The sequence below is a fragment of the Ambystoma mexicanum genome, chromosome 9, assembly GCF_040938575.1.
Source record: "Ambystoma mexicanum isolate Mex_15411 chromosome 9, UKY_AmexF1_1, whole genome shotgun sequence".
Lineage (NCBI taxonomy): Eukaryota > Metazoa > Chordata > Amphibia > Caudata > Ambystomatidae > Ambystoma > Ambystoma mexicanum.
Genome location: NC_090931.1, coordinates 800,525,013 through 800,546,518, shown reverse-complemented (window position 1 = coordinate 800,546,518; position 21,506 = coordinate 800,525,013). Strand labels below are relative to the sequence as shown.

Genomic DNA, 21,506 nt, shown 5'->3' with positions numbered 1-21,506 from the left:
CCTTGGACACCTTGATGATATTACCATCAATCTAAAATGAAGTGTAGTCCTGGCTTAGCTTTTTGAGGTTTGAACGAGTCCCTAGGATGATGAGCTCATCATCATTCAGGCATAGACTGTGGGTTGCCACCCATGCCTGGATGATGATATGCACCCTATTTGACAAGGCCAAATCCTTATTATAATCCCCAGAAAGTGGGAGGAGAATCTGGGTATCATCTGCATAGTGTAGGTGATACCAATAAGGTCCAGATCATCAAAAAGGGCTTAGTAAATATGTTGTATAGAGTAGGGGAGACGCAAGAGGCCTGAGGAACTCACACAGGATGGTAATCGGGTCAGCCGCTGCCAATGGGGAGAACACCCTCATGGTCCTGTCGCTGAGAAAAGACCCAATCGAGGTTATGACCGCTCTGGAAAAGTGTGTGGCTGAGTCTAAGTGGCTGCACAGTACCGTGTGGTCCACAAGGTCAAATGCCGCCGAGAGGTCCAACAGCAAGAGGAGAGCCATTTTTCCATTATCTCTTAATTCATCTATTTGTGCCTTCAGATCAATGAGGGCAGTCTGTGCCGTGTTGGGGTCGGCATCCTGATTGACGTTCTCCTAAGACCTTATGTTAATCCAGGAATCTTTTAATTTGGTTATAAGCAATCTTCCAGGATTTTGAGCAGAAAAAGGAAATGTCGTGATGGGACGGTAGTTTGTGGATATAAGTGGATCTAGGGTTTGCTTTTTGAGCAGGGGTAGTACCCAGGATTGTTTTAAGTTGGTGAGCACAATGCCGGACGTGAATGAGGAGTTGACAAGTTTCGAAATAAATGGGGAAAGATCCCTGGCAGCATCTTTTATAAGCTGGGCAGGGCAGGGGTCACCCTGGCAGTTTGATGGCTTAAGAGAGAGGATGACTTTTTCCACCTCAAGGATAGATGTTTTAGAGAACATACATTGTGGAGCTGGGTCCTGTTCTTTTGACGCAAGGTCTGTGTTCAGGTTGTTAGTCTGGGGTGGTTGGTTGAGGGAGGCTTTTTTCTTGGCCATTTTCTTTTGGAGCAAGGTCATTTTATTTGATAGTGCTTGTTGAATATCAGAGCACCAAGTTTTGTCTTTGGAACAAGTGTCTGGAATGGGGATAGGGGACTCTAGTTACTTGAGGATAGTGAACAGTTCCCTCGTACTTGAATGAGCATTGGATATGCGCTTGTTGAATGAGTTCTGCTTGGCCAGGTGGATTTCGTTTTTGTATTGTAGGAGATTTCCTTTAGTTTCTTTTTGTGAACCTCTTAGGGGATAAGCCTCCATGCTGTTTCGCATCTCCTCTTGAGTAGTCGCAGATCCTTTATTTCAGAGGTAAATCATTTGTTTAGGTGAGATTTAGGTTTACTCGGTCTAAGTTTCAGAGGGGCGATGTTGTCAAGGGTGGTTAACATAATTTTGTTATACTCGTTGACTAGTGTTTCGGGGTCTAGATGATCCTCTAGTTGGTTAAGAATGGGTAGGATCACAGGAATCACTATCTTTGGGGATACTCTTTAATTCTTGTTAGGCATGGCGGGGCCATAGTAGGCACTGGTGGAAGTGGTCTGGAAGCAGATCATTCAAAGGACAAGAAGAAGTGGTCTGTCCAAGGTTGAGCAACAATGAATTTGATGTTGGCGATACAGTTGTAGTCTGCTAGCCATTCTAGGATTCTCCCTTTGATGTGAGTGTGTTCTTGAGTTTTTTGCATTATACCCAGGTCAGAAAGAGTTGTCAATGGTTGTGGCATTTTTGTCTATAGGGTCATTGAAACCCAGGTTAAAGTCTCCTAGGAAAAGTAGTTGGGAGGACATTTTGAGGTTGTTGGAAAGTAGGTTGTAGATATCCTCCTCGAATGTCCCTGTAGTTCCAGGTGGTCTATAGATGAGGTGGATAGTCAGCGTCTGGGAGCCAACTAGCGGAAGTTTGATGGTGAGCATTTCACATGATTCGGATACTATGGTAGGCGTAGTTCTCATGCCTAAGCTGGTCTTTGCGATGATAGCAATGCCGCCACCGCGCAGATTAGTTCTGTCCTGTCTGAATATGGCATAGCCTTCTGGGATTGCTAGGGAGAGTAAGGGTCCTGCTGCGTCGTGCAACCATGACTCTGTGATAGCAAGAAAGTCCAAGTTAACAATCAATATCAAGTCACATATATCCGTGGCGTGTGTGGTCAAGGATCTGGCATTTATTAATCCTCCTTTGAGGGGAGGGGCAGTAGATTGGGACGGTTCTGTTTTGGTAAGGGTAGAGAGAGGCCTCAGATTGTTAAGGTGAGAGATATTAGCCGTCTGATGTTAGATCTTTTGTTAGTGGGCGGTAGGGTTCTAATCAGGGGCTCATGGACTGTGGACTTTTTTTCTCAACGGACTGAATAACATGCGTCTTCTTTTTTACCTTGTATTAAAACACAGAAAACAGTAAGTGAAGTTGGTAAAGAAGAGGGCATTTTGCACTCTAGACTACTCTATAAAAACCAAACACATATTGGTAACAGTCCTGAAGAACGCAAGGTCAATAGAGTGCAGAAACCGGTCAACTTCACAGTGGGAAGTGACAAATATTTGTTTGAAGCAGTCCTCAACTTTCCAAATGTTTTTAATATATTTGAATGCTTTAGTGCAATACACAAGGCAGCAAACTAATAAAAGGAATGTAGTTGTGCATTTCAAGCGCATGTCGACATACAGAATATTCAATCATTTCTGAATGCATAATTCACCATGCACCCAACAATAATGTTGTAGATTCACCCACTTATGTTTAAAGTACTCCACTAAGAAGAAGAGTCCCTTTCCCCTCTGATCGGTCGTACATCACTGTTCTAGAGATGCATTCCCTAAAAAACACTATGGCTTATAGTTCTACTAGATCAGCTACATACAACTAAAATTATTTCAATAACCTGTTTCGCTGTGTGCTAAAATTGCATATTCCACCCCTTTGCTATACGATTGGTCCCATCAGAGGGGCTGGTAACTATTACACGTTGCTGCCAGCTTGTAATCTTACTGAACCCCTCTTGCCCCCGTTGAAGGATCAACCTCAAGAGTCTGGAAGGGACATGCAACACGAGCTCCCTCCAAGAAGCACTTTTAGGCCCAATGTCAGGGTATGGTGGTAAAGGAATGAAGGATTATGAAGAAAACAAAATGTGGTGGTTGACCCTCAAAGTTAGTAAAACACGTGAAAGGACAGCCCCAGCACTGTAGAATGGACAGAAAGAAAGTTAGAAATGTGACTCAAAAACATTAAGACAAGCACCTCCGGAGAACAGACAGAATAGTTTGGCTGTGAAGATAAAAATTCCTGACAGCAGTCAAGAAAGCTTATGGTAAGGTCAGAACCTTCAGTCCATTCAATGGTTGAAGTAGGCTCCTTCAATAGTTTATCTTCATAAATGCATTGAGAGAGAGTTAAGAGATTTAAGTGCCTCTCCCCCACTCTCTACAATGCATATACCAAACTCCTATTCTCGGCCCTTGACGACATGGGTGTCATCTACACTAACTTTGCAGATGACGCACAGATCTGTATCCCCATTACAGCTGACTACACCCAAGACACCCTCACCATCAACGGAGTATACGCCATAATTCAAAATTGGATGGCCCTAAACAGCCTTTGCCTCAATGACGAGAAAACTGAAGGTTCTCATTGTGGGCTCTCAAAGAAGAATAAGCACCCTCCACCCCGACTATACTCACATATCAACATTGACGGTACACAGATCCCAGTACTCAAGCAAGTCAAAACTCTTGGAGTATATATAGATGCTAACCTCACCATGCACAAACAAATATCAGCCCTCTCCTCCTCCACAGCTAAACTAATTGCACTCAGCCACCAATTTCCTACTCCCACTAATTGCATTACTTTGGTCAGAGCGCTGATCTTAACGAAACTAGACTATTGCAACATCCTCTTTTTAGGAACATCCAAGACTAATATCAATAAGATCCAATTACTTCAAAACAAAGCCCTTAGAGCGGCTTTAGGCATCAAGAAATTCGAACACATATCCAGTATTAGGAGAGAAAACCATTGGCTGCCAATTGAAGCCAGAATCATCTTCAAAACACTTAGTGTCGTCCATAAATGCATCACAAAGCACCCAGCTACCTCAACAACGCCATCAAGAAAAAAAGGTCCTGCAGAACACTTAGATCAAATAAACTGGCCCTCCTGGAAGTCCCCCAATACAAATACAGGAGAACATGTGGGAGTAGCTTCAAAGTCCTAGCCCCATCGCATTGGAATGCATTACCCATCTGTGGTAAAAATGAGGACACCCTACTAGGTTTCAAAAAAGTGCTGAAAACCTGGTTATTCAACAAATATCAACCTCAGCTAGTCCCATTCCCTCCGGCACCAAGATGCCCGGACTCTCCGCCCTTTAACTGAACCGAAATACCAATGTACCTCCTATGGCCCACATGATTGTCTAGCAGTCTCTTTTAGACTTTCATCTAGTGTCTTAAAAGAAACGCGACTCACTACGTTGACCAACTGGAAGATAATACAACAAAGTTGACTATACTGTAACTGTAACATAGCATAAAATGTGTTTATATGACTGTAACAATGTATAATAATGCGATATCTCGCCTGTACTCATCGCTGTGATACCTTTGGTCTGGGCGAGTAACAAATGTAAGAAATAAATATCTACAGAATGCATATGTCTTCTGATCCATTACTCTCCTGGACATGCGTACTGCAGCAGTTCTGAGTGCCTATTAAAATTGGCACCCATTCCATCGACACAGAAGAAGAAATAGAGGACTCAATCAACATGCACAGCACACCATGGACTCAAGACACCAAAGGTAATGCTACCAGAAATGCTTGTACATGCTGAAATATGGTAACATTTTTCAGAGAACGAGCATCACATCCCTGGGATCTTGACAGCATGCAAGTTCATGGTCAGCTGCCACCCAGGAGTATTCCTGCCACACATGCCGGAGTGTTGGGGACATCGTAGATCAGAAAATGTAACGCTGCAAAGGCCCAAAGGAATAGGTTCTAAATGAAGTGCTTCGTTCTGGTGGTTTGCATCTAAGGTGTTTAGCCCAAAATGCCAAGTGAGTGTTTGAAGGGTAGGGATACACTAAACAATGCATTGCTAGAACACAAATGACAGACATTTATTCTTACACCAAAACTAATATTCTCCTTTTTCAAGATGGCATACTCTGAGGATTGTATGTTATCCTGTTGTCCTTTGACCTAATGTGGGGGTTTTGAGACAGATATAGGAGAGTGGAATAATTCATGCAGCAGCATATTTCTCATTAAAATCGTTAGGGAAAATTATCAGCAATGTGCTCATTCGTCTCTACCTTAGAGACCCCAGCAATTGTGCTGGATTTTAGGACTTATTTTTTACCTGGAGAGAGAGACCCTTTTTTCCCCACTCTCTCATGTATTTTAATGTGATTTGAACACTGTTTCTTGGTAAGTATGGAGTCTGACAAACTCCATAGGCATCATCTTTTACATTGTGTCACAGCACCTTCAGTGCAGTGGCACAGGGAAGGCTTTCAGATTTCCCAAAGGTTTGAATACCTTCTCTTGGATAAACTTTCTAGACCCAGCACACACTATCTTACCATAGGGTGCTGGAGGGGTTACTTAGTATCCCCTTGGTCTAGTTTCTCATGTAACATTTTTATGTTACCTTTTCTGCAATGAATGGCTGGTGGCAGTGGTTTACTTTTTACTACCATTATGTGTTTGCAATTGCAGCCTTGGTAAGGCACCCACGGGTGCCCATTTTGTCAAAATGGCCCTGTTCTTTTGTCACACTTCGTCAGAAAGGTCCTTCTTGAGATTTACTGTGCACGCCAAACCAGGTTTGGTCCCTTCGTTTGTTTTGTCTTTGGCGGGATTCACGAGTGAAGCCCGCCTTTGGCTCCAGAGTGTCTGCCAGGGGCAGGAAGTGAGGGAGGAGCCCGAAACTCCCTGTGCTTAGTGTTCTATGAGACAGAAATGCTTTCTTAGGTGATTGGCCAGCAAGGACAGCCGCCCTGTTGGGTGATTGACAGCTAGGCTGGAATGAAAGGGAGATACCTGCATAAAAAGGTGAGGCTTTTTTGGCTTGAAAGGCAGATTCGACCGCTGGGCGAAGGAATCTGAAGACGAACTTGAAGATGCATGCTGCAACTCCTGGACCGTTGGTTTGACCAGTGAAGCCCTGCTGCTGTGCTGAAACTCTGAATTCGTTTTGACTGGAGAAGCCCTGCAAAGACTACTTCTCCCCTTGAGTTGGTGGGACCAATCAACTCCAATGTAACCCCGTCTGGACATTCTCTCAAAGCTGGTTGTATTTCCAATACTGCTGCTTCCGGAACCGAAGAGCCAGGGAGAGGAACACCAGATTGTGTGCGCTGCTTTAAAGTTGGCCAAGAGCTCCAGGAAGCTCCTCCGAACTCCCAGGAAGCAGGACTGACCAAGCCTGAGCCACCTAAGAGTGCTCGCCCCCAGATGCAAGGAAAGTCCATCTCGACAGCCAAGAACCGCGGTGGTGCTGTTTGCTGAGACGCGAGGAGTTGAAACCATGAAGTGCCGCTAAATAGAAGTTAATTTGTTCTTCTTCAGAAAGAGCAATGTAATAGTAACACACATATACTCAAAAATATACACTCTTGGAGTATATTTGTGTTACTATTACATTGCCCTTTCTGAAGAAGGCTTACTCAAACAGACTGTTAAATAAATTAATAATTGTTTAATCAAGAAACCTTGTGTGTATGCGTTTATTTCAATACTTGTCACTGTGAATACTCCCCTACATCTCACATTGACCCCTCTTGAGATAAGCCTGACTGCGCAATCACCCTACCAACCTGTGTAGTACAGACTTATACCAAAGGCCCCCTCTAAAGGGGCTTGCCAACCTGTAGAGGTTGAAGAGTCTTGTTCAATATGCCTAAAAATACTTTAAATTTAAGTTGCAGCAGAAGCAGTAGAACTGTGGTTGTCTATCATTTTGTCAGAACATTATTTGAATGTAGTAGAAGCAGTAGTGGACTGTGGTGCAAAGGAGCCTGCTCTCTCATTATCATTGGCAGAAAGGAGTTGCTAAGGAGAGACCAATCCCTAATAAGAAGCATCCTAGCAAATTGTGTTTAAAACGCTGCAGGAGTTACAAGAAGAAGAGTTGTTATCAAGCAGAAGTGGTATTTTTGTTGTAAACTCTATCCATTCTTTTCTGGAAGGAAGTTATCCAGGAATACCATTGATGCTACGGTTTTCTTTGTGGAACTTGGAAAAGGAATCTTTGTATCAAACGAAGAAGAAACGGTTACCAGTGGAAGTTTGAGTGAACTTTTGTTTCTTCGGAACTTTTCAAGAACAGATTTAAGGCTTTCTTTTCCTTGGAAAAATGTGACACTGGGACATTCCTGGGGCAGCATTATCTACCCAGGACAAGTAGAATTCATCCAAGATACTGGATATTTGGTCATCTTTATTCATGTTGTTCATGTTTTGTTTTGATTGTTCTATAGTGTGAGGGCTGGTTTGTGTATGCTAGGAGGTGTTCCCTTAGATCCTAGACTAGGTAAGGAAGCCCCTGGTAGAGTAGGTTTAGTTAGGATTCATTTGCTGTTTTTGTTTAACATAAAATTTCAAACCTTGAGAAAACTCAACAGTTGTGAGCCTCACATTACTGACCCCTCCCAAAAGAAATCCCCGATTTACTACAGCATTCTTGGCCCTGTGGCACCCTAAGAACTATTCACTAACCTTACAGGGACCTTTGTTTTTATGTGTGCTGGAATTTCAGGCAGGTTATTTACTTTAGTTAATGTAAGCATTTATTTCTTCTCCACAAACAAAATTCTGTCTGTCTCTTTGCCGACACGCTCCTGAGCTTTGAGGCCAAGTTTTTCAGGCTGACGCATAAATACATGTGATTCACACTTTCAGAGCCAACACTTTTGTATTAAATACATAAAATATTGGACATAAAATAGTAAATAAGCGAATTTCTTCAAATTCGGTTACACCTGGTCACAAATTATTAGGATTAGAAATACTGAAATTAAGACTTACTTCCCCAAGCCTTTCACACATGAAATCTTCCCAGCCATCCTCGGGAGGGGACTCTGGAATAAAGAGCCAGTCTGCACCAGAAGCCAGACCTGACACTAGGGCCAGATACCTAGAAACATAAATACAACAACACTTCAGTAACTTTATAAAAATCAAAAGCAATCTTGTATGAGAACACTGACCAAAGGCCCACAGGCTTCTTCAAAGAACTAAGGTACAATGGCGGTCATCACCATTTATCTGCATTGCATCTAAGCCACTCGCACACAACAATTCAACAATGTGGCGTTACGTACCCGTCCCATGGGCGTCACCGGTGGGGTAACGTCTGGGGGCCCGAGTTAACTGCCCGAACAAAGCAAGGGCAGTTAACGTGGGCCCCGGGCCATTAGCACCAATGATGAGCGTGGAACGGATAAATAAGGACATTAGCCGGTAAGATAGCTCAGCGGGTTGAGCTCTCGCTGCTGCAATCTGAGCGAGATCTGCAGGTCACAGGTTCGAATCCCGGCAAGGCCAACTCAGCCTTTCATCCTTCCGAGGTCAATAAATGAGTACCAATTTCGGTTGGGTGATATTGTATGTAAATATGTGCTCTGTAAAGCGCTTTGGATTAAGGAGCTATGTAAATAACATCATTATCATTAGAGCCCGTGCCATGGGCTGAGACAGGGCTAATTTACAGTATTTTTTAGAAATACTGTCCCAAGATGGCCGCCATGAAAAGGGAAGGCAGGGCTCTGTACTGAGCGCCTCTTCCCTTTCCAGAACGGCCGTCGGGAGTAGAGAGGAAGGTGCGGCTGTGAGTGCAGCGACAGGCCAAATAACAATTGAAACAAACATTGAACAGGGATTGAGGGTGGTGGGTAGAGGGGAGATGGTGGCGGGTGAGCCGGCTGACAGGCGGCATGCAACGTGGCTTTCACTGGTGGTTCAAGCCCACGTTCCTAGCCACCTGACTGGCTGGCTCTCCCAGCGAGGGTGCTAATATTTGTTAATGGAAACTATATAAGGTGCCACCTGTGAATTTTAGACAGTTTGCAACTAGGATAACCCTCACAACAGACTAACAGAATGCTACAACTCTGCAATCAATTTGCATATCCCATTCCTGGCCAATAAATTCTAGCACCACAGGCAGACACGACTCCCCTCGGGACTCAAATTTCTCTATGCTCTTGTCAGATGACCCTAAAAACATACATGCACACAGAGCTCAAAGTATTTTCCATCTGCAAGCATCCACACAACAACAACGCTACCTTGCATTTTCTACTAACCATCCTACCCCCCTCTCCACTTCTCTTTTACACCCACCAGCGCCCAGCGAAATAAAGCAACTGGCTGCATTGCACAGAATAAATCCCAATAACTATTGTTGCTGTTTTCCCCATTTCAAGCCTCAATTACCCTCTTCCCAGTCTCACTGGGAAGGGGAGTCGTCCCTAGACGTTGTTCCCTTTATGTCTCTAATCTCCTGGTTTTAGGTGTTGTTGGGGGTCAGAGACGCTAGGCATCAGCCTGCAGAGATCGAGGCCTCCTCTCCCGGCCCCTTTCCACTTCTGGTAACTTGCCCCCGGCCTCTGATAGGGCGTAGTGATTGGTGCCCTGCCTGTTCTCTTAGTTCAATCAGGGAGGGCCACTTCTCCATGTCCAGTTTACTCTTGCTCCTGGTCTCCGTGGAGTCTCTTGTTGTGCCTGATAGTTTCCCCCGGCTATTTCTCCGGTTGTCTCTCTTTCAAGGTCGGATCCCACTTATCTCCTGGTTTAATGGGCGTGTTGCTTGTTCTTGGGTGGTCTGGGGGGTGCGTCCGCCTTTCTTGTTGCGTGTCAGTCACTGCATGGGGGGACTAAAGCCTTGTTTGCTCTTGTAGTGTGCTGCCCCCCGGGGCTTTGACGCAGATTCTTTGTGCAGGGGTGGAAGAGTTAGCAGCTTCTTCGCTGGGTGATGCCATCTGCTCCCCCCGGGTTTGCCTACCGGCCAGGCTCCTCCTGGCATGCCTTGCTTTTCACCTTGCTGACCACAGATGCTCCTGTTCTCCGCAGGAGCGCCCCGCGCGTCAGCAGTCTCTCCGCTGCAGATACTTGTGATCGGTGGGTAATTGAGGCATTTGGGCGGCTGAGGGGTCACAGCCATGGGTCGCTGGCTGCTTGGGCCGGTAGACTGCCCCTGCCATCTTTTCCAACCGGGGACTGCTCTTATGTGCTGATGGGGTGCAATGGATGGTTCTACCACGGGCCAGCCTTGAAAAGAGGGCCTTGATTCCGTACTGTCTGATTGCCAGATGCTACCTGGGGAGGGGTTTTCCAGCTTATTTGGTACCTTTCTGTGCAGGCTGGGACGGAGAGCACCTCTTCTCGGTCCGGCGGCCATCTTGGAATCCCCCTGCTTCAGCTTTTAATGTGTTGCAAAACGTGCACTTCTTCGAGAAAACAAAATTAGACAGGATTTTGTTTCTCTCCTGAACTGCCACTTCAAAGAGGCGTGTCCCCACCTTTCGGTGAGCATTCAGCACCCAAGATATCTGGAAACATTGTCTCACGCACAGTCTGGTGCTTCCAACACTTTGCGAAAGTCACGTCTACTTCAATTAAGCTACCGCGGCAGCGCTCTCCATATAAACAGGAGCCACGCGACCGCTCGGCAACAGAGTAATGCTGATATTAGGGAAAAGAAAGACTTCCACTGCACCCTAGCGTTTTACATAAGTATGTCTAGCATTTCCCTTAAGAAAAAGACTTCTCACTTCTGTAATCAACTTCTACTCACATAGGTGTATGCGCAAGAGCAATTAAAGTTGGCTAAGTTACCAGCAAGGTATTGCTGTTCATGAGTCTGGAGCTTCCTTTTCCGACTCCCAAATACAACGGTTGTGGGCTGCTGCTGCTTCCCGGGTTGGTTTCTTCTCCTGCTGTTACTGCAGGCACTCTTGGAATCCACACCCCTCTGCTGCAAGAGTGTCTCCTATCCGGCCTCAAGGGAAAGCCTCCTACTAGTTTCCCTCGGCTTGCTTCTGCATACAGCGCTTGGGAGAATGCACGACCTGCGCTCTGCACTCACAGCAATTAGGCGCACCTGGAAATACTGCCCGTTGTTTCCAGTCCATTCCAGTGCTGCCACGGATAAACCAGGATTGTGAACACAGGGCCAACTCAGAGCCTACAGGTGAAATCTGCCCCTCCTCTACTCCGGTGTCCCTTCTGTGGTCACACTTCCTTGTGAACTGCCAGCCTTGCGATCTGCTTCTTCTGCTACTGCCAACCTTCAGGCTCCTGCTCCAGCTTGCTTGTACTGCTCCTCCCTGCTGCAGTCTTTTATGCCCCTCAGGTGGGTAAGTTTCAGGTAAGGTACAGGCCCTTAGGACCAATTGCCTGGCCTTGCCCAGAGTCCCTACACTTGCCTGCCTGACTGACTCCTGAATGCCTCTTCAGCCCTCCTCTTCTTCACAGTCCCCGAGGGATTCTGTGACTTAGTTTATTTTGGGAAACTTCAATTCCACTTTAGAATGGCAAAAGGTCATAAAAAGGGTAGGGTTACAGGGAACATCAAAAAGGAGTTCTCCTAGTCTTCCTGGTCCGATATCCTACCCCCCCACCCACATGTGATCCTCCCGCAGTGCACCTCCCCCACCCCCAAGGTCGGGATAAGAAAGCACCTGCCTTCCACTGGTCACATGAGAAGGGTCCCAGGCCAGTTCCCTTGGGGGAATCCAGTCGGATTCTCCACAACTCCCAGCAATTTACCTGTGCAGCCTGATGGGAGATTACTTGGAAAGCGTTTTGAGAATCATGGGCAGGGTGATGATGGGATTCTGCACAAGCAGGAGACAAATGAGAACCAGCCCTAGTGAACAGCCCTTTGGGAAGTCCTTTGCACAGTCTTGGTTCTGAATAGGACGTCTAGCAGTTTGTCAGAAGAGGGAGATTCAAGGATTGCAGTGCCACACAAACCTCGTTCTTTGTTTACTTGCAAACAAATCCTGCGATAGAGTGCTTCTTGGTGGGCCAGAGGATAGGGGTGCAGGGTTTGGGTTTACTGGCTGAAATTGTAAGACATGGAAAGGTGGAGGCCTCAGCCCTGCGAATGGCATATGGGCAGGACTTTTCTATGTTGCTTCCCATTCCCTTTATCAGCTGTGTTACATAGGTGATATTGTAGTATACCATTCATCCAAAGGATGGCTTCTACAATTTGTCTCCCTTACCGTTCAAGCATCATATCAACTGTCTGGACAGTTTTGCAATCACACCTTATCAGGATACTACATCTCTAAATCATATTGTTCATGTATTTTTCATTTTCCTTGAAAATTACAGTGAACGTTACCTAGCTCGTAGTCTCTAGAACTTAACATTAATTGGACTCAGGCTCATCATGGCTACCATTCTCCTCCTATACCACTTACCTCTTCCTGCTCCTACCTGTGATGCTAAAAACCTTGGGGTCATCTTCGACTCCACCCTCTCCTTCTCACATTTCTGACGTCTCTAAGAAGTCAACTATCAGCTGTACCTCCTCAGAGGCATTCTTCCTTTCCTCACTTTCCCCCAGAAGCTCACTATTTCCAGAGCCCTGGTCCTCTCTAGGCTGGACTACTGCAACAGCCTATTTCTAATTCTTCCTGCTATCACTCTCCTGCCTCTACAACTTATCCAGAACAGGACTGCAAGACTTGTCCTTGGCCTCAAGCCCAGGGATCGTATCTCTCCAGCTCTGAAATCGCTTCACTGGCTCCCTGTGGCAGCAAGGATCAAGTCCAAGACCCTTTGCATCGTCTACAAGGCTTTCTGGGACCTGGGACCACACTACCTCCAACTCTCACTTCCGAAAAATCTCCCTTATGGAGCCCTCCGCTCATCCACCTCCAGCTCGCTGAGGGTCATTCGCTTTTCCAAGCAGAGAGTTGGGGGCAGATCTCGCTCTTCGGCTGGGTCCTCCCTCTGGAACAGCCTCCCTGCCTCTCAAACTTGAGCAGAACCACCTGCAGTTCCAGAAGCAAATCAAGGCCTTCCTTTTCGCTTCTGCTTTCTCTCTTCCTCTCCTCTGCTGATGCCCCGACTGCCGCACGCACTGTTCACCTAGCTACCCTTTAAACTTAGGCCCAGGCTCCTGCATGTCCAGTTGCCCTTTGCACCGCCTCCTGGCTCCCCCAGCACTTGTGGTCTGCATCTGAAACCCTACAGCTCCCCGCTCTGCACTTATAAATAAGCCACACACTGGCTGCACTTGAGTTACCGGCACTTCTCCCCTTCCTCTTCCCTGCACTTACAGGATCTGAATGACAAGGCCTAGTAAGAACGTTGTTTTGTCCTCCCTCGGTTCCCCCCCCCCTTTGTCTTGTCGCACCTAGAAACACTTGTGTACAGGCGTGCTATAAATGCCACATCATATCATACCTCATGCCTCCCCATGCATACATCTATACATGTCCATGCTCCTGACACTTCTACCAACATACTTGGCAAACACAGTCCTGACCCAGATACAGGGATCTCTTCTTACAAACCAATTTGGGGAAGCCTCCACACCACTAGGGCCCGCTTGAGCACCTTTGAAGCCCATCACACACGCATACACCAACGACATCTAGTATCTAACACCATGCCTTCACATAAAAGCCCTGCTTGAAATATAGATGTATAGCAATAAAATTCTCTTACGCAGTCTGATAACTAATCACAACTAAAAACATGCATCTATACTTTCCCTTTCCTACGTTCCAAGTGTTTTTCCCCAATCAGTTGTCACACCCATGGTCTAATCCCCTTTTCCTTTCTCCTTATCCTCAACCCTCTTTCCTCTCCACAGACCAAGGACTGGCAACACCCGGGTGGTTCACAATGCGCCACCTCTCTGACAAGGTCAGATCGCCGTAAGACCACTATGGCGGTGAACGGAACAGTATAAATAGACTTACATAACACTTAACAGTTAGGTGTATTTCTACCATAGTGTGTGCAGTCGGCTTTTGTCCAGGTGTTAAATGAGCGACAGACATTTTAGCATTGGGTGCATATGTTTTCATTTTGGCAGTGCATTGGGTGCATATGTTTTTTGTGTCAGTGCTTCTGAGCAAAGTGAAATTTACAGTGGTGTGTATGGATAGAAATATTGCAACATGTTTTCAACTGGGCCGGAGTTCCATACTGGTGGCCTGCTAGTCTGCCCATGCTTATACCCTAAAACACAAAACGTATCCGACTGAGATATGACAAAATGGGAATTGATATAAGGAAGAGGTGAATTAGGTCAGAGAGGAAAAGGAATAGGAACATGTTTTATTAGATCTTAATCACAGTATTTGAGAGGTGTAGAACAAGTTACTTTCTTACCTGGTAACGTTCTTTCGATGGGATGGTCCGACGACGTATTCCATATCTATGACATGTAATCACCACAGCTGTGCTGCTTCGGAAACTTTTTTCGGCGTCTGCGTCCTGCGTCGATGACGTCGATGCGCCGTCGTCGAGGGCCTCCTCCGACGTCCGACGTCATCCGATGTGATAAGTAGGACGCACGACGCCCGTAGCCTCAGTTGTAGTTTTTTCCCCCAGAACGTGTGACACTAGTCAACTGCCAGTCAGACACAAAGCCTTGCGGAACGTAAGCTGCAATCGCAAAAGAAATTCTGCAGCGGGGAAGGCAGGGCGGGAGCGATATGGAATACGTCGTCGGACCATCCCATCGAAAGAACGTTACCAGGTAAGAAAGTAACTTGTTCTTCGAGGGGATTGGGTCCTCCGACGTATTCCATATCTATGACAGACTCCCAAAGCAGTACCAGAGCAAGGAGGAGGGAAAGAATTTAGAATCAAAATTTAGAATAGCCAATCAAATAGCAGAGCAAAGGACCGCCTTGCCAAAGGCCAGATCCTGTGCTCGGATGGAATCGAGGGAATAGTGACGTACAAATGTATGTACTGAAGCCCAGGTGGCTGCATCACAGATGTTGCGAATAGGAACACCCCTCTGCAGGGCAGTAGACGCAGCCATACCCCTGGTAGAATGGGCCCGCAAGCCAGCCGGTGGGTCCTTACCCGCCAAGCAGTAGCACTCCGAGATGGCCAAAATAATCCAGCGAGACAAAGTCTGTTTCGTCACAGCTTGCCCCAAACGCTTTACAGCGTAACCAATAAAGAGTTGATCGTCCACTCTGACCCGGGACATGCGTGAAACATAAAAGCTTAAAGCTCTCCTAGGATCAAGCCTATGGAGCCTCTCCTCTTCCTTACCAGGATGCGGAGGAGGATAGAATGCCGGAAGAACAACCTTCTGGGCCAAATGAAATTCCGTCACTACCTTCGGAAGAAAAGAAGGACGAACTCTAAGGACAACCCTGTCCTTGTGAAAAACAGTGACGGGTGGCTTAACTGAAAGTGCCTGTAACTCACTCACTCTGCGAGCGGAAGTAACCGCAACTAAAAACACAGTTTTCAGAGTTAACAGCCTCAAAGGGCAAGAATGTAAAGGCTCAAACGGAGCACCCATAAGAAACTTAAGAACAAGGTTTAAATCCCAACCGGGCACCAGGAAAGGTGACGGAGGGAACACATTAGTGAGCCCTTTCAGAAACTGTGAAATTAAAGGGATTTTAAAGTAAGAACACTCTTCAGACGAGCGCTTAAAGATGGACAGCGCCGCCAGGTAACCTTTAATGGTACCCACTTGCAAGCCCGTGGGCCAAAGAAAGTAAAAAAGGACAGAACCATGGGGATGTCACATGCAAAAGGATCCACATTCTGAACTCTGCACCAGTCGCAGAACTTACGGCAATGGTACAGAGACTTTGTTGCTGGCCTTCGGGCCGAAAGCAACACCTCCATCACGTCTTCAGGGAGGTCCCAATCCCTATACCTCAACCTTTCAGAAGCCAAGCGTGAAGGTTGAGGGATCTGACCTCTGGATGGAGAACCTGACCCCCCTCCCGTGAGAGCAGATCGTCTCGGTAGGGAAGACGACGCGGAGGGCAGATGGACAAGTCGAGAAGGTCCGGGTACCACGTCCTCCGAGCCCACGCCGGAGCAATGAGGATCATCCGGGAACCGAACTTCCGTAACCTCTGCAGCACTTGCGGGATGACGGGGACTGGAGGAAACGCGTACAGCAGCGGGAATGACCACTCCACCACAAACGCGTCTCCTAAGGCTTCTTTTGGAGGAAATTCCCGCGAGCAAAACCTTTCGCACTTCCGGTTGACACTGGAGGCGAAGAGATCCACTTGAGGGGTCCCCCACAGGGCGAAGATCTCCAGGAGAATCTCCTGAGCCAACTCCCACTCGTGAGAGATCGTGCTCTGCCTGCTCAGAGCGTCCGTCACGTTTTCGTCTCCGGCCAGATGAACTGCCGAGATCGAAACTTCCTGCTGGATGGCCCAGAACTCGAGCTGCATCGCCTCCCTGCACAGAGGAAGTGACCCTGCCCCCCCCCTTTTTGTTGAGGTAGTGCATGGCCACTGTGTTGTCCGTCAGGATCAGGACACTTTTTCCTCGCACAGTCGGCAGAAAAGCCTTCAGGGCTAGCCTGACGGCCCTCAGCTCCAACAGATTGATATGGAGTCTGGACTCCGACGGAGACCAACGACCGCTGACTGTCAGCCCGTTGGCATGAGCTCCCCAACCCGTGAGGGATGCATCCGTCACGATCGTCGCCTCCAGCCAGGGAAGCCAAAATGGAGCCCCCTTCATCAAGTTGCCTTCGACGGCCCACCACAGAAGGTCCTGGGCGACCAAGGGCGGCACCTGAACCGGGTCCGACATCCTGCCGGAGGACTGCGACCATTGCGTCTTGAGCACCCACTGCAAAGATCTCATCCGCAGGCGAGCCTCTGGCACCAGAAGAATGCAGGATGCCATGAGGCCGAGCAACCTCAAGAACTCGAACGCTGGGAGCGTCTGGGCATACTGAAACTTGTGCACCATCTGCTGAATGTGAAGAGCCCTCACCTGGGGAGGAAAACACTGCCCCAGGGAAGTGTCGAGCACTGCTCCGATGTACTGGAGCCGCTGTGTTGGCGTCAAATGGAACTTCTTTAAATTGAGGGAGAAGCCCAGCCTGTGAAGGGAGTGGCAGGTGACGGACAGATGATCCAGGACTTGCTCGGGAGAGCTCCCCCTGATCAACCAATCGTCCAGGTAGGGGTAGACGTGAATCCCCCCTTGCCTGAGATGCGCTGCCACCACCACCATGAGCTTGGTGAAAACCCTCGGGCGGAGGTCAATCCGAACGGCAGGACCCGAAACTGAAAGTGCGAATCGCCAACCGCGAACCTCAGGTACTTCTTGTGCTTGGGATGGATCGGCACATGGAAGTAAGCATCCTTGAGGTCGAGTGACACCAACCAGTCCTGAAGCTGAAGGGCCTGGAGGACTTGAGAGAGAGTAACCATCTTGAACTTGTCCTTCCTGAGGAGTTTGTTCAAACCGCGCAAGTCCATGATGGGTCTCAATCCCCCGTCTTTCTTCGAAATCAAAAAATAAGGGGAATACCATCCCATGTTCCTCTCCGCTACAGGCACCAGTTCTATGGCGCCTTTCTCCAGCAGGGCTTGAATTTCCTGCGCAAGGAGAGGATCCGGACTCTGCAAAGAGAGGTTCCCCCGGTGGATTGTCGCGAGGCCTGTGCCGAAAGGGAAGACAGTAGCCGTGGGTTATGATCTCCAGAACCCACACATCTGAAGTAATGGCTTGCCACTCTACAAGATGCTGCGCCAGCCTTCCCCCAACCGGCGAACCATGGGACATGGCCTCATGACTGAATGGGAGCGGCTGCGGCGTTACCTGAGGGCAAAGAGGCAACTGCCCGAGCGGCCTTGGCACCACGGGTACCCTGTCGTCCACCTCTGGTACCCCTGCGTTGGCCTCTTTGACTGCCAGCTCCTCTCGCTTTACTGAAGGACGAGTAATAGCGAAAGGAACCACCCCTCCACTGCTGTCCCCTAGGACGAAAAGGCGGAGGCTGGCGAACTGCAGCGCCCAACGACTTCGCTGCAGCTTTCGAGGTCTGCAACCTCTCAAGGCTCTCGTCAGCCTTGCTGCCAAAAAGGTGTTCACCGTCAAAGGGCATGTTGAGGAGCCGAGACTGCACATCAGGAGCAAACCCCGACTTCCGCAACCACGCAAACCTGCGTATCACGGTGCTCGCTGCCATGGACCTACTGACGCATTCAGCTAAGTCCAAACCCGACTGAACGGACTCACACATGGCATCCTTACCATCCTGGACCATAGCAAGGAAACCATCCCGTTCGCCCCCTTCGAGAATATGTTCAGCCGCTAACGCAACACAGTTCCACAGAGTGTGTGTGAAACGAGACAAGGCACAAATGGAGTTGGCCACCTGAAGCGCCATACCACCAGAAGAAAACACTTTCTTCGCCCAGCCATAAAAACGTTTGTCGTCCCTATCAGGAGGGATGGTAGAGTACGACGCCTGCTTTGCCGGGGCCGTGGCTGCCTGCACCACCAAACTCTCCGGAGTGGGGTGCCTGGTCAAGTAGCAGGGGTCGCTACTGGCTGGACGGTATTTTCGCGACAAGGATCTGCCTACCGCCGGGAGACTCTCCGGAGCAGTCCAAGCCGCCGCCACCCTTCTCTGTAAAGCCATATGGAACGGCAGTACCGGATCAGTTGGGGGACCAACATCAAGGATGTCCGTCAGATCATCCTGCAGAAACTCCCCTGGGGGAGCAGACCATCCCAAGTACTCAGAAACCCTAGCCATAAGGCGCCGGTACGAGGAATCGGCATGAGAGCCAGGCTCAGGCCTACAAAACTCCACCTCCGGAGAGGTGTCCAGTCCACTGGCATCATGCAGTGACTGTCTCAAATCGTCAAACTGACTATGGCCCGAGACAATTTCATCTGGAACCTGACTAGGAACCAGGCCATCAGAATCCTAATCCGCCTCTGAAATATAGTCCAGGTGGTGAAAAGAAGGCACCCGAGAGTGCCTGCTCTTAACCAGAGCCTTCCTAGGGGGTTCTCCCGTGCCACGGGGTACCTCCGACATGAAAGGCGTCGATGGCGGCGAGTGAATCGGCGCCGGCGTCGAGAGAACCGGCATCGGCGCCGAGAGGATCGGCGTCGACGTTGAGGAAATCGGCATCGACGTCAGATGCAGCGCCTCCAGCATCGGCGGCGTCGACACAGCCCTTGAGGCCGAAGCCCCGAGCGTGTCCCTCGACGACCTGAGCGTCGACGGCTTCGACGACTTCCTCGGAGCCGGAGCCTCGAGAAAGCCTGTCGACGCCCTCGACGCCTCAGACGTCGATGTCTTCCTCGAAGACCTCACAGGTGCACACGGTCTCGAACGCGTCGAGGACCGGGACCTGGAACGGGTACGGCGAGAACGAGTCTCCTTGTCCGAACGGGACCTCTCCCGTGACTCGTGCCGACCACTCTTGCGAGCGGTGTCTCTCGACCTCTCACGGCCGACCCCACTCGGGGGCGCGGACGGCTTAGTACCCTGCGACTCAAGAATCGCCAGCATTTTCTTCCCGAAGGAAGCCCATTCCTCCGGCGTCGCACGGCTGGTGGGGTAAGCGACGTGCCGGGCAGAGTCCTTCGAAGAGGACCTGGAAGACGACCGGTGTCGGCGCTTCCGAGAATGCCTCGAAGAGGCTGAGGAGTGGCGAGACCGACTCCTAGAAGGAGACCCACGAGACTTCCGACGATGACGCGGAGAGTCACCCCTCGAATCATCCGTCGAAAGCCCCGCAGACTTCGACTTCCTGGGCTTGGACACCCGACCTACCGACAACTTCTTCTTACGTTCGCGTAAGGCTTTGGACGTGAGCGACTGGCAGTCGATACAGTCATCCGTGTCGTGGGCCTCCCCGAGGCACCAGAGGCAGGCGTCGTGCGAGTGCGTCACCGACATCTTGGACCCACACTCCCCGCACTTCTTGAAACCCGGACGCGGGGTCGAAGACGAAGTAGAAGACATCTTCACACGAAGGATTTCCACAAAACGAACAGGTTCGAAGAACCGAGAAGAACAGAACTCTAAAGAGTCGAGGCGTGAACCGAGAATCACGAAGCAACACGTTCGCGGAAAAAACGGAACTGAGGCTACGGGCGTCATGCGTCCTACTTATCACATCGGATGACGTCGGACGTCGGAGGAGGCCCTCGACGACGGCGCATCGACGTCATCGACGCAGGACGCAGACGCCGAAAAAAGTTTCCGAAGCAGCACAGCTGTGGTGATTACATGTCATAGATATGGAATACGTTGGAGGACCCAATCCCCTCGAAATGTCTAATTGCATTTGATTTATACGTTGTATTTTGTCAGAGGTAGTATTACCACATTGTATAAGCCCTTACCTCAGTGATGGGGCACAAATATTCATCCCTCTAATAAGAGAAAGTTAAAACAATTCTCTGATGGGCGCACACATGATTTTCTGCTGCAGAAGGCTCTTGGGTCACATGACAGCTGTATTTGATTATTTAATTAGTTCCTCTTACAGAAAGGTTTGGAAATCCTATGGCTTTTAACAACTTTTCTTGGAAATTGTGCTGAAAAAAAAACAAAATTTTCACTCAAAATTCTCTGCCCCCTGTGAGAAACCAGTGGGTATTCTCCCTAGCCAACCCAGAGAGTCCCTTATTCATGTGGCTTTGGACGGACCAGCGCTCAGACCCCCAACTCCAGGGGTGGACGGAAGAGATCAGCACCTGGAAAGCGGAGTCCGAGGTTGTGTTCAGGAAAGGACCACAGGGGAGGCAAGGTACTATACGAGGAAGAGAGAGAGGAAGAAGAGACCTCAGAAGCGTTTGTAGGCTACATGACATCTACCTCCCTTTCTCCAAGTGGCCGAGAGTCAACGATCCCTCCGTATATAGCCAAACCACTAGGGTTACAAACCTCAAGCACACCAAATCAGAGAATCCTCCTTTTTCCGTTATTCCCCATTCGAATGATCCCTCCATATCCAATAAAGTTCCCAGGCACCCAAACTTCATTACACCCAAAAACCATCTCTCAAAAGAGTTTTCTGTTCCCTACCTGCATACTCCCAGTCACTCTTTCCCACACTCCCGTCCACTCAGATGAAACACTACCAATCCCACAATCCTTGTTTAAATTTTGACATCAATGCTAACAATTCCCATTTGCTTCCCAACCCCCATCAAGCTCACCCTTCTGAGTTTATCAACACCCCAAGGACAAAGAATATAATTTCCCATGACAAACCCATTCCTTTTGACACTGAGTTTACACCCACCCACTTTCCGACCTGAACACCCGTTTGACACTGAGTAGTAACCCACCCACTTTCCGACCTGAACATCCGTTTACCATATGGAAGACGACAGACTAACATGAGAGCCGTTCACCAGACCTGTCCCAAGACAAGCGTCAGGCAAAGTCAGGCAATTGGCTTAAATCACACACCTGATGGCCTTCCTTTTCCCCACA

The 21,506-nt window shown here is 48.6% G+C and overlaps 1 protein-coding gene across 1 annotated transcript in view; it reads right to left on the bottom strand.

Annotated features, from left to right (window-relative positions):
* Positions 1–21,506, bottom strand: part of PFKL (phosphofructokinase, liver type) — a 697,584-nt gene that overhangs the window by 411,618 nt on the left and 264,460 nt on the right. The window contains exon 7 of the mRNA XM_069615767.1: positions 8,081–8,189. Coding sequence (XP_069471868.1) covers positions 8,081–8,189 — 109 coding nt within the window. The remainder of the gene's footprint in view (positions 1–8,080; positions 8,190–21,506) is intronic.